Source organism: Pagrus pagrus, assembly GCF_965226575.1.
Source record: "Pagrus pagrus genome assembly, chromosome: 17".
Classification (NCBI taxonomy): Eukaryota; Metazoa; Chordata; class Actinopteri; order Spariformes; family Sparidae; genus Pagrus; species Pagrus pagrus.
In genome coordinates, this window is record NC_140201.1 from 27,390,286 (window position 1) to 27,404,093 (window position 13,808).

The 13,808-nt window shown below is 38.4% G+C and overlaps 1 protein-coding gene across 1 annotated transcript in view; it reads right to left on the reverse strand.

Moving 5' to 3' along the window:
• Positions 1 to 1,024: 1,024 nt before the first annotated feature.
• The window catches only part of thsd7aa (thrombospondin, type I, domain containing 7Aa), a 189,141-nt gene continuing 176,357 nt past the window's right edge, over positions 1,025 to 13,808 (reverse strand). The window contains exons 24-27 of the mRNA XM_084379897.1: positions 13,258 to 13,340; positions 9,954 to 10,167; positions 9,209 to 9,296; positions 1,025 to 4,287 (exon numbers count right to left, since the gene is read on the reverse strand). Of these exons, the coding sequence (XP_084236023.1) occupies positions 4,200 to 4,287; positions 9,209 to 9,296; positions 9,954 to 10,167; positions 13,258 to 13,340 (473 nt within the window). The 3' untranslated portion in view covers positions 1,025 to 4,199. The remainder of the gene's footprint in view (positions 4,288 to 9,208; positions 9,297 to 9,953; positions 10,168 to 13,257; positions 13,341 to 13,808) is intronic.

The following is a 13,808-nucleotide window of genomic DNA, read 5'->3' on the forward strand; positions in this document are numbered from 1 at the left end:
CAAAAGACAGCCATCAGACAGAGAAGTAGGATCAATCTAGGAAGCAACCAACCTGCGGCGCGGCTGACCTTGGCCTCTGACTCTTTCTCCTCTTGTTAATCCTGGACACTGATCATTTTGGTTTCTCCCTTAGATTATAGTATATTTTATGATTATAAATAAAGTAAGCTTTTAAACTTTAATTGTGGTGTAGTCTTTTGCCTGTTACTTTGACTGGTTGGTCAGATCTAGAATCTGTTATACTTGATGTATTGATCTTCTGGTGGTGTGGTCACTTTGGGTCTGCCTGATTGTAATTTGGATACAACTGATCAAGTTTTTTGTGTTTCAGAATTCCATGCATTGCTCCTTAGAAACCTATACTATAATTTGATGCTGAGAAAGCCCTTCTTTGCTTAGAATAATAGTATGACTTCTGACACTTCTGCTTAGTTCTGATGCCATTTTTCACACTATCACAATGCTATTTAATAAACAATTACATACTGGAAACTTGAGGCACAGCTGTATATATGTGTGTGTGTTTTGTCTTTATCCCATTAAATATAACATTTTCCAGCTATCCATGTATGATGCAAGCTCACAACCTTCTTGATGTGAGATGAGCCAACCTCTGCATGAACAAATGTCTTGTCATTTATTTATTTATTTTTTATCATATGGACTGATTTTAAATAGAAATTTAACATGTTTACTAGTTTTAAATTAAAAAATGTCAGCTTCCAAAAATGTTTCTGTTTAATAGATAACAGGACAATTGTACTTTGTACTCATCATTCCTTATCCCTAACTGCTTATCCTTTACAGGGGATGGAGCTGATCCCAGTTGACATTGGGCCAGCGCCGGGCTACACCATGTACAAGTTGCCTGTTAATCACAGGGCTAACATATAGTAACAAACAACCATTCAAACTTTGTTGCTGTGAGGCAACAGCACTCACCACTGTGCACTGAGCCAAAGACTCATACCCTTCTGTGGACTCCAAAAATGTCTGCTGAGGCTTCCAAAAACCAAAACAACACTTAAATAGTTCCCTTGTTTATTATCAGCAATTAGTCAAATACATATAAATAAATAGTAGGAAAAAGACAGAATTCATCAGCGACTTTGTTTTTCACAATTTTATCAACATCGCTTTTAGCACACCCCATTCACATCTCCATTTTTTTTTTTGTTTGTTTGTTTTTGCTCAACTTGTGCAGTAAAAAAGGAAACACATTATGGTACATGAACAATAAATAAAAAAAGAAATATGTAGCACTTTATTTACAACTCATATTCCAAGAAATATCAAATAAACATTCCGTTAACTTACTAGCAACAAACTCCACAGAATATTAAACTGCCATTCTCTGGCAATGACATGATGTCTCATAATGATAAGTAATACACTGCTCACTTTGGGTAACTGGACTTTCAGCTTACATCAGGCAGAATTGCACAGTTTCAAAATAGTCCCATACAATTTTTCCTCCAGAACAGAATTTTCATTAAAAGAAAGGACTTTACACCATCTTGGGACAATGAAAGTCACCCAGAGTGATACAGCCGTTTAAGGGCTGAAAGCTCTTTAAGACAGGGAGACCACCACAATTCTTCATTGGTACTGTCTCTCGGGGTTACTTGACTTAAGAGTTTACTTAGAGAATTTAACACTTGAATGGTTGAATAAAACCTGTAACTCCAAATGTATTACTTTACTGTAGCTGTGAACATGGAAGAACTTCCATCTGAAATATCTACAGAACATTGTTTCCTGGTCTATTACAGCATACATTAGACTGGATTTGAGGTCAGTTTAAGTTAATTAACACAGGGTATCTCATGAAGACCTGTGGGGTGGATAATAACAGATTAACAATTTAAATCTATAACTGCAGATTTTAGGGTTGGTTGTTGAAGGAAAAAAAAACTGATTTGCTATCATTTGTAACCAACAACTTGATGGCTTATCAAAGATAAACATCATCAAACTGGGTCTGTTAAGCATTCTAGGCTATCCTCAGCCCTGGGCTACACAATATTACTTTGGGCCCATTTCACACGGGCAGCTTTTAGCAACATGATGAGCTGATTTTCAGAGACAAGCCTACAAACTCAGGGATAACCCTGCTCTGGAGAAGGGCCAGCAAGCCCTTAGTTAAGGTCGGGGTTAGCCCATTTTGGAATGTGATAGGATTACACCAGTGTGAATGCTTTCTTAGCCGGGGGCTACCAGATCCCTTCACTGGGGCTAAGAGGGGAAATGCCCTTGGATAGTGCAGTGGAAAAAGCCCTATACAGTCCATCCAACTCACTAAACTCTTCGTGCCAGGTTATGCTAGAAAGAACGAGATTTGTTCTCCATCGCAAATCAAAAGTGTGTCTAAATAACTGTTCCAAAAGGGCCACAATCCTGAATGCATGAAAAGCTTAAAGAAAAGTTGACCATCACAGGGAAGAGGAAGATGTGATATATTGAAATAACGGCACACATTTTCAGCCTCTTTTGGAAGGCATTCATAGTGTTGTACTCTGTTATACATGTGAAAAGTGACAACTGAGTAAAAAAAAAAGGAAAAAAAAAAAGAGAAAGACAGGGAGAAAAGTTTCTCACCTCTACGCAGCTGACCAATCACCACCTGAAGTGGGTATGACTGTCAGATTGTTTGTTTGGGAAAGTTACGGAAATGGTTGGACACGGACCCCCAATCGGAAACGAGTTGGGGGAGGGGGTTTATGAAGGTGTTTGAACCATCCAACAAACAGTTATGACAGGCACCCTTAAAGGTGGGGTGATTCTGGAGGAAGATGTTGATTGTTGAGTCTCATTCCCAGGTGATGACCTGGAAATAAGACTCAACCATAAACATAGTGTGCTTAAAGCGTGGTGCTTGTAAGATTTTCAAGCAGTGTCTAATATCCCCTTTGCGATGTCAGAATTGGAAAAGCTATGTCTCACTATTTCTGTAACTTTCCAAAACTGACAATCCAACAAACACCCCTACTTTATCCAGCCATTGGCCAGTTGTGCGGACATTTGAGCTTTAAAGACACGCAAAATACCAAGAGTTTGTTGAGGAGGCAGTGGGATGCAGCCAGGAGGAGGCTATGATTGCTATTTTAGCTGACTTTATACATCTGAATACTTGTAGCCAAGAGTGAATATTAAATCATATTCCATCTTCTGTTTTCACTTTTCTTCTTCTCATATCCCAGCCAAAAGGTTTCATAATGGAAGGAGTTTTTAGTTTTATGTATCTCCTGAAGTCTGAGTTGATGATAGTGTGTATCAATAATTTACAAAAGTAAAAGATGATGATCTTAAGCCACAGTCAGACATCGTTAATAAACTCAGGCAGAGTTTGGGACGTGTACCTGAACATACTAGAAAGGTTAAGTTGAGCCCACAGAAAAAGTCTTATTTACATTGCGTCCCATCATATCGCACAGAAGAGGTAATAGAAGAAAAATATTAACAAACATTGGTGAGTTCTGTTTGCAAAAAAAGTCTACTTTTTTACATTTCTAGCACAAGACTGTACACCATCTTGTATTTAGAGAGAGGCAGTTTCCTATGGCAAAGCTAGACGTAAGTACATATCATGCTGCACTAATATAGTGCAAAATTATGCCTGAAAAATCAAAGGGAAAGGCAGGCAGAAGTGATGGTGGCTCTTGGAATTACTTTTATTTCTTTTCTTCTCTGGCTTTATCTGTTCTTGCGAGATGGACCGAGGCCATAATAAAACAGGGATGAGAATTTTAATGTTAGTAATGTCCTTAAGGTGATCCCACTCAACAGTCACAAAATTAATAAAAAAGACCATTAAGATTTGTGCTTTTAGAGCAAAATCTCTATTTTTGGGTGAACCTCTCCAACGACTGGTTTCAATGATTCTGGCAGTATTAGATGGCAGAGAAGCAAAGGCAGACTTCCAGAAGTGGGAAAAGAATTCATGAAGGCTCTCGTGAAACAAAGTATCAAAATGGAAAGTAAAAAAAGAGAACAGGAACATCAAGGCTGCTAATGACATGGATTCAGTGTCTTGATCTTTGAGGTTTCTCTTTCTGTCAGAAATCATCTTCCCAGGGTGTCCACCTGGAGGTTGAACAATGCCCAGCGGCAGCCCTGACATCATGTGGTTTCCATAGAAACCCTGGGTGTCCTGCAGTAGGACGAATGTCTGTAGGTCAGTGTGGTCAGCAGGAAGACTTCTACATGTCGGCATCTCCGTCGTAGGCCAGAGTTAAAGGCTTCAGTCTGTTGTTCATCTGCCGCCGTTGCGGCCTCTTTGGCTTTTTGCTACAGAACAAACAAACAACAGGGTAAGAATGTTTAGAGAATCTGGTCACAAGTGTTTCAACACAGTTTTGCTTTAACTTTTGTTAAAGGATTAAACATGGAAACATCCTGAGCCAAGATGGTTCCATGTTCCTTACTTTTCTCAGTTCATTTTGCTCCATGGTTTATGGAGCACGCCGCTCCAAATCACGTATCATTTGCATTTCATACATTTCCGATAACTGATTTAGAATATTTAATGTAATTTGACCTTCCTGACAGCAAGTGAATTTGTTTTCATTTCATTAAGGTATGATGGTCACATCTGAACAAGTCCTGCAAACTTAACAACAAAATATGTTGAAGGTTCTCAGTCATCCAGATCATGGTAATTCTACGTGCTATATCGTAGGCAGCTAGACTCGTTTCAGTTTTATGAAGACGTTTCACCTCTCACCGTCTTCAAGATACTGAATCAAGTCCTAGCCTACAATATACAGTAGCACTTAGAAGAAACAAAATATGTTGTTTGCCTCCCAAAAATTCTCATATGAGTTAGTCTGGCAGTTAAGGCTTGTTCAAGTTCAGGAACAAAAGCTAGTTAGATAGGTTCACAATTAGGAAACATTGTTGTCATGGTAATGGGCAGAGAACAGTCCCTGTTAGGTAAATATAAATATAGCTTGTTGAAGGCAAAACTAGGAAGTAATAAACTGTATATCAAAGCTGTGCTGACACTGCTGCTCTCAGACACCTATTCCAACTACTAATTCTGTCAATGATAATAATTGGTTCTGCTTGATAATTCCGAATTAAAGGTTTGCTCTTTCATGAAGCAAACACCAGTAAAGCCAGTATACATTGCAGTGCCATTGCTAAAGCTGTATTTCTTTTGACTGTAGAGAAAACAAACAGATGTGGGAAGAAGTTTGACAATATTGCTGGGAGGAGACACAACCACAATCCTGTGCCACATTTGTAAGTCCAGAATAATTTTGTCTGCATCACTAGACCATTTCAATTAACAAACAAATTGACAAGATTGTTCAGCCCAGTGAATTCATTAATTGAAGTTATTTTCAATTGTAAAAGTTTATATTCATACCAGAGGGAAATGATTATAAATGGTTGCCTGAGTCAGTAAATGGGCTAATTGTGCAAATACTGTGGTGTGGTTCTTTTGGAGTGCCATGCACTTAGCAGTCAGTGTAGACAGGTAATACATATGTATACAAATATGTATACATAGTTTAAGGACTCTACAGCAGGCTTATAAGCAATACATGCTAGCTGTTGTTACCTCCACCAAGAGGGTCATGTTTTCAGTTCAGTTTGTTGGTCTGTTTGTCAGCAGGATTACAGAAAAGATTATTGGCCTGATTTTGTGAAACTTGGTGATGCATAGGCCAAGGAGGAACCCATTGGATTCTTGCGCAGCTCAGATTCACAAGGCAGACACACAAATTATCTTTCACTTTTGTACATACATTAAGCATGCTACAATAACTTTTTAAAGCAATTTGATTTACTTTCTGTTATTATATTATTATACTTTCTTATTTATTTATCACGTTTTTTTTTATTATTATCATATTCATTTACTTTATGGCTTGTTGTCTTGTAGAATATATCCCCCTATTAAGAGGGAAGTCATGCCTCAATGTGAGCCTTAATCCAATTTTATTTTATGTTTTCTGTTTCTGTCTTAATGTCACATATTGTAAATGATAATGATTAAATAAAGAAGAGGGAAAAAACAGTAATCCTCTGGGGTAGCTGATACTTGTAGTTGCGCAAACTTCATACAGAAAGCAGTTTTTAAGCACTTAGGGGCAATGGTTTCATTGGAGAACCAGCACAATTGTAACAATGTTTTGTTCTCAAACTAAGGTGTGGCTATGGAAATATATTCTTACTCACATCCTAATTAAGCCTTTAGCTAAGCACAAATACACTTGGACATAATTGTAACACTATGTCTGGAAATATAAACAAACATTAACATGGTTGTGCTTGCAGATTTGCATTACATTGAAAAGAGAACTTTTGGCCATGGAAGAGGTGTGCTCTCTGAGTGCCCTTCTAGTTATCTATTGTTCTGATATGTTGAAAAATTCTAAACTGCTTCTATATTATAGACATGGCAGCTTCATGAGGTTGACATACAGTATACTGTATCACATTTTAAAATGAGGCCAGTGGGCAACATTTTACATTTTTTCAACAATTTTTTGGGAATTTCTTTTCCATCGGAACCAATGAACACAGAATTTAAAAGAAAATGAGTGTCTATTGAAATGAAATGTGTGTGTATGACCATAAGATGGCAGCAGAGGACAGAAAAAAACATCATGACTTGCCTGCATGTTGGCTTATACACAGTTCATAAAGCCCTTTGTATCCTGATGTTTTAAATGTGAGATACTATTAGGGAAGTTAAAGTCATGACCGATGTATCTTTTCTGTAAAGTTTAGTTTATACCACTTGGTGGGTATTTAACTAGCTCACTTTAGAGTCAATATGATTTAAACCAACAAATTACATTATAAAATGAACTCTATCATTTTGCCACCGTAAGTCTATTGCAGCAGTGCTGTACATACAACCAACACAGCAGCAACAACAGTTTTCAATTCATCTTCACCTGTATCTGAGTTCATCTGCATGCTGCTTTTTTGAGCCTATGCAGCCAGACAAGGATTACAATTTGTGAGTAAACACTGAGTGTAGTCAATGTATTTTCCTTAATTGTTAATGCAAATGACACATTTATTTACTAACAAATTACTAATGTGATTGAATGCCAGACATTAGTAGCTTGAGCCCTATTTATGTTTAAAAGAATAGGTCAATGCTTTGGAATACAGTATATGCCCATTTGTTCAAGAGCAACCCTCTAAAATGCAGTCTGCACATCTCACCTCCAGGAAGTGATCCACTGAAATGAGTTAACAGGCACTGGAGGTGTTTGGACACATATAAATGTCCGGCACAGGGTGAGTTACAAGAGTGTGAGGTGAGGCCCTGACTAAGTGATGAGAGTTTCAAAGTGAGGTGGTGTGGGTGGCTGTGACTGCTGCTGCTGCTCTGGCTGTTGTTGTGATCCCGGAGGCTGTTGAAGCAGAGCCTCATATTCCTGCTGCTGCTGCTGCTGCTGCTGCTGCTGCTGTTGTTGTTGTAGGAGTTGGCTGTGCCGCTGTAACTCTTCTTGCTCTAGTTTCTGGCAGGCAGGACAGATGTAAGGCACAGTGTAGCTGTTTGGGTCCATCCAGTAAACCCCATCTGATGGGGCCTTAGATCTTGACTTGCAGCAAAGGCAACAACCACAATAACTGAGCAGGGAGTGTGAGGGTGAAGGTGGAGAAAAAAAAAAACAAGAAATGATGGTGACAAATAATGAGGGAACTCAGCAAAATAAATAATGATGTGAAATGAATTAACACAAGCAGTGATGTTATGGAGGTCACATCCAGGTTAAATCCCTAACCCACCATAATGAGCCGGAATAGTTTGCCACATTTTTGTGCTGACACAGATATTCATATATTGAAAGGGGTTAGGTCTTGAACTAAAGGCTAGTGTAGGATGGAAATATTAAATGACTAAATCAGAGCTGATGAAAGGAAAACTGAAAGGATTAATGTGCGCTGAAATTCCTGATTAGATAAAACAAACCTGTTTTTAAAAATAGCTTCTTTATACTTGTATGTCATATATAATTGAGTTTGTACTGGAGTTTAACATTCAGCAATATTTGAACTATGACTACATTTCCTCTATATCCACTATACCCATGACTCTTGACCAAGTGTTAACATCACCCATGTCCCAAGTTTTGGATTACAAAAACTTTTTTCACAAATGAGGTGCCATGATTGGAAATGTTAAAATGCTGTCTTGAACTGTGGTCACTGGCCTGTCAGCGTTGTCGCCTGTAACTCCACTAACATCCCCTCCACCTCCACACATTAAGGTTATGTCATATACATTTAATTTGAACATGATACATGTTTTGTAGAGATGTCAATATGGTATATAGCTAATGACACGTATAGATGTGAATGTGTCAGTGATTTGCAGAAATGTTAAGAAATAACTGCAAACATTTTATCCTGGTGACTGAGCTGAGGAGTGTGGTTTATAAACCTGCAACCTCTGTGTTGAAGGGCTTATTAAATTGCTCCCACTTAAGGAGAATAGGTTTGGAATGACACATAATGTAGTGGACCCTCTACATGAATGTATTAATTAAAGTATTAAATAAAGTTGGGGAACTTGTAAGAGACACAATTAAGAAGTGTGGTCGAAATCAATATAATAGAGTCCAAGACAAACTCCCAGTTAATAACATCATTTTTACAACATCAAGCCCAAATTCATAGATGGATAATCCTGGTGATCTCACTTTGACATCATCAGGGGCAATTTGTCAGACTTGCAAGCGGAACAATAAAAGAATTTATACAATTGTTTAAAGAAGCTGTATACTCTGGACACTACTCATTATGATGAATAAACTGACATCATTGTGTAAAATTGGTGAAATGGTCCTTTAAATAATAAATATCAGCTGTAACAACTGACAAACTGGCTAATTACATTTAATGAAGTCAAATCTATAATTGCATCTTGGTCAAATTTTAAACAAAACATTTCTTCAGTTTAATTGTACTTTCATCAGCTGACATTTGTCATTTATATTTTTTGAGAGTTCTTCACTTTATTAATATTTATCAAATCAAAGTGGAAATATCCACTTGAAGACCATCCTTATACCATATCTGAGAGGCAGACCCTTAACCATGGTGTGTTTAAACAGATTTTCTTGTCTTCATAATGATCTCCATTTCTTCACTGAATGTTGATGAATGACGACATGCATGCGATGTGATGACAGAAACAAAACACACGGCAGGGACACAGTAATAACATGTAAGTTACCATGCTAAGTATGTCATCGAGATAATAAAGACGAGCAGAACAAACGCTCCTGCTGCTACTCCATACACCCAGGTCTTCAGCTTCCCATCTGCACAGAGAATCACACACACACACACTTGCTATTAATACACTGTTATACTTATTTTATAAGTATATATACACTGTTATTCTTTTTTTAAAGGTTTCCTCTTTATGTGCCCTTATCCCTTTATACATTTGCTTTCCATTATGTCTTGCCTTTATCTCATTACATCCTACCATGTGGATACAATCCAAAAATTGTAAGAATCATTTGAGTACATCACCTTCATTAAATATGCTAACTGGAGTGCTATATATTTCTATATATAGCACTCCAGTTAGCATATTTAATGAGGAGAAATAACAATAAGAGAAAGCAATTTTTTTATTTTTCAGCACTAAAAATTGAAATCCTTCTGCCCTTCCATCATCCACCTTGCTTTCTTTGATCCCTTTTCCTTCCCTCCTTTCTTTCTGTCATAGGACATCCTTCTGTTTCTCTTTGATTAACACACCTCTTTCCAATCGTCCTTATTTCGCTTGGTAAGCAATCGTTTTGTGCTCTCAGCAATCACACAGATACCCTACAAAAAATGCACCCTTCTAGTTTGACCATATGTGGTACAGTGATTTTCTTAGTCATGTTGTTACTGTTTTGGTATGTGTCTTACAAATCCACAGTCATCATTCAAGTTTCAGCTGTCAGATGTCACATATTATTTACCTGGGCCAAAGGGCTGCAGGAACCAGGTGCGTCCCGCTCTTCCAGGTGTGCTGGCTTCAGGCTGTATGGGGTTGAAGGCTCGGATGGTCTTGACATCTGCCTTGTTGTCGCCTGCTGTGGGGATCTCCAGCACCGGGATGACCGTACACTGATCCAGCAGACCGTCAGATGTCATCACTTCAGTGTAGCCCTCCTCACAGCCACACACTCCCGCCTGACACAGGAAATAGAAAACAAGGATTAAACACATTGACAGGGACAAATCAGCCGTATACTTCTTTTAGCAGCCACCAGAAAGTTAAAATTGTGTAGAACGTTTTAACTTAATATGTTTAAAGATTAAGGCCCTTTAGATGTCACTAGTTCTGTAAGCCTGTGTGATGTGAGCAGTCTAACCAAAGAGTGAATATGCCCTTCTTGAACTTCATTTGATTCATTACAATTCATCCTGAGGGGCACATGTAAGTATGTGCTAAATTTCATGGCTATCTTTTCAAGAGTTATTGAGACATCAATCTGAACCATGGTGGACCGAACAACTGTAATACACTTACATCCCTGCAACCACAATGCTCGGTGGCAACTAAAAAAATGCACTTGAAGGCGTCTCTTGTAAGCAAGCCTTGTTGGTTTAATTATCTTTTCCTTCCTTTTTCTTAATTTTTCCCTCAGTTCTCACAACTTACCTGTTGTTGTTCTAGGGTACAGATGTATTTATTTTGTTGATGGAGGTCATGCAGAGGTGATAAGTTGAAGACAGTCTGACCGATCCTGCAGGAAGCTGTCACTGCAGCTTTGAGGTTTGTTCTCAAGCAACAGTCATATTGATTAAAAGCATTCTGAAATGCTTTTGCTTAATTTGTGTTTAGTACATCATGTATACTGTATTTAACATACATTGCTTATGGATAGTTACATTTGCTACATTGCTTTAAAATCAATTTATCAATCTTTTCAGTACAATGAAGGAGGATTTGAGCAATCCTTTAAAGTCTCGCACTGACTATAAGACTTTCAAAGGGTCCAAGTGCAAGTCTCTGCTTAAGGCCTGTGCAGATGTCTGTTTGAGTTGACTGTCTTCAGCTGCCTTTCCAAATGGCTCTCTATTTTAAAAATGAATACATGTACATTGCCTTTAAAGAGGTTTTCCATCGGTCCATATTAGACCACTTTAATTGGAACTGGCATGGATTCTGTGCCAACTCAAGGTCTAATGTCTTAAATCTCAAGACATTTGTGACAAAATCTTCACAAGAGTCAAGTTGTTTAGAATAACGCTTTTTTTTTTAAATTGCCATGTTGGTATTGTTCCAGGGCCAGCATTGCAACTAACAAATATCACGCTGCTATAATGTCAAAAGCCTTGCAAATCGTGTTGGTGCTGTTTCTGGAACATCATAATTAATGTTGCTCCAGGACTATCATTCCAAGTTACAAAACTGGGACAAAGTCCATTTCTGGTGCATGCTGTTGTGGCTGAAAGAGTTAAGTATATACCTCACACTCAGGAGACTGGGGTTTGTGTCCTATTTGGAACATTTTGTTTAACTGTTCATGTATTATTTTTAGACTAAGTTCATATATTATTTCCCTTTTTTCAGTTTTCTGTTGCTGTTTGGCTAGATTCAGTGAACAAACATACTTGATTAGGTTCAGGCAACAGAAATCATTGGTTAGATTTAGGAAATAGACCCTTTCACAATGTTAATCAAGTGTTGCAAAAGATAACTTCTATGTGTGTATTTTTTTCCCCCGAGTCACAAAGCTATAACATTACAAAAATGTGATTGGTCAGTTGCAATGATGGTCCTCGAGCAACATTAATTATGATGTTTAAGAAACATCACCAATAAGGCGATATCAGACAGTGCTTAGAGTCACATTCTTATCCTCTACGATTGATTGGTATTTAAAAAAGAGCCCCTGATCTGCTGGTGAAAAAAGTTCAAAGCAGTGTAGAGGCTGTTTATGTTAATGCTGAAATGAAATGCATACAGTTTTTTTTTTTACAAATCATAGAAAATTATGATAAAGCTATGACTAATCCTTACAATCTCATTATAAAATCCGCTCAGTATCTGCTGTCTGCTTTGTCAGACAGGGTGTACATTTGATTGTGTAGGGTAGTGTGTGTGCGTGCATGCGTGTGTGTAAGAAAGCCTCCCCTCCTCCACATCTTCCTCTCATCCCTGACTCTATTCATCACCCTGCAGGGGGTACCCCGCTCTCTGACAATCTCTGGAGGATAATCAGCTTCAGAATCCCTGCCATGCAAACAGTAGCACGCGTATGTACAACAGCATCCAGAGTGGAAGTGAGGAAATAATCATTTAGGTCTCCTTAGAGGCAAACAAAGGAAAAGAAGTGTGGTTCAGCCCTGTGTTATCACTTTATACAGTATATATCTGGGTTCAATCTTGTGAGGGTGCTGCTGTAATGTGCATACATACAGCGTAGAAACGTACTGCTCTCATCCTCCAGACATCTCTTGCTTCCTTCGAGCAACCACATCTCTGAATCATATATCACCACAAGCTAAAACAGACACAATTAATCTTCTTCTGTTCTTTGGTGTATAGTGCCTTATGGCTTATTTTGCACTGTAAAAACCTCATCCTTAAAATAAAGGGAGGGAAAAAGAAAATACAGTCAGTATAGTGTGTGTAGAACAGCAGCAGCTGTTCTTTAACTGGCAATGCTGTAGTCCAGGTGTGTTAAGAGAGGCTAATGGGAAAAGCTTAACAACAGGTGCCATCACCAGGAGAGTCAGATTATTGTGTTTTCTTTCCTCTATGTTTTTTTTCTCTTTTCTACCCCCTTTTTTCTGTTTCCTTGTAGCTAAATTTGCACTGCTTTCATCCCAACAAGGAGTCTGGGGCTCAATCTGGCATTCAGCATACCTTCTCTTAACCATGCTGGAGGTCTAGAGACATAGCTCCTGGGCTCCAAACTGCTGACTTCTATGTGGGAAATGTACTATATTTTGCACTGTAGTAGCTGTGTTAGGACAGTATAGGCAAAAGTACCTGTAAATGCTAGTAGTTGTATGTGAAAATTAACATTGGTTGTTTTGATAAATTCCCTTAAGGCTACTGAACTAGCAACCAAAATCAAATCAGTTTTGTTCAGAATAGTAGAGGTGACTCTTGGTCCAAAGACAAGGGTCCACAAATGTTAAATATACTGTCATGTGGTTGCTAACACTCAGACACTGATCAAAGAGCTTCACTGAAAATACCATCTAGGACAGCAGAGCAGCATTGTGGATGCTGCAATATTTATTATCACTCGGTCCAAAACTCACCTCTGTGCACAGGGAGCGTGGCTTGGTGCATGGCGGGTCACAAGATCGGTCAGCCATCGGCTTGGCTGACACCGGGCACCCACCTGCGAAAAATCAAACCCAAACTTAGCGTTTCTATCACTGTGAAGAGAGAGACGCAGTGTCAGTCCTTTGCTTGTAGTCAACCAATAAAAATATTAGAGTCTTAAAAAAATCCATGATCAGGAAGAATTGTGGCCAAGTTTCCAAACTGTTTCCCACACACTCCTCCCGTTTGCTGAGCTGGAGGCGGTGAGTGTTACAAGCAGCTGCAGCCGTCTCTGTTTTTGTCTATCTGTAAACAACACTCAATTCAGCTCATTACAATGGGTAGTGATGCTGCAACAATTTGATAATTAGCACAGTTTAAAAAGCTCTAAAAATTCCACTCCAATCCCCCAACTGATCTAGGCACTTTTTTTATTCATCCTTTGACAGACATAGTGCATGAAGGCTGACAGTATACGGACCAGTAGTGATTGAATACCCATTAAGGAGACGTGAGTAATTCTTGGTTTGACGCAATAGCCTTT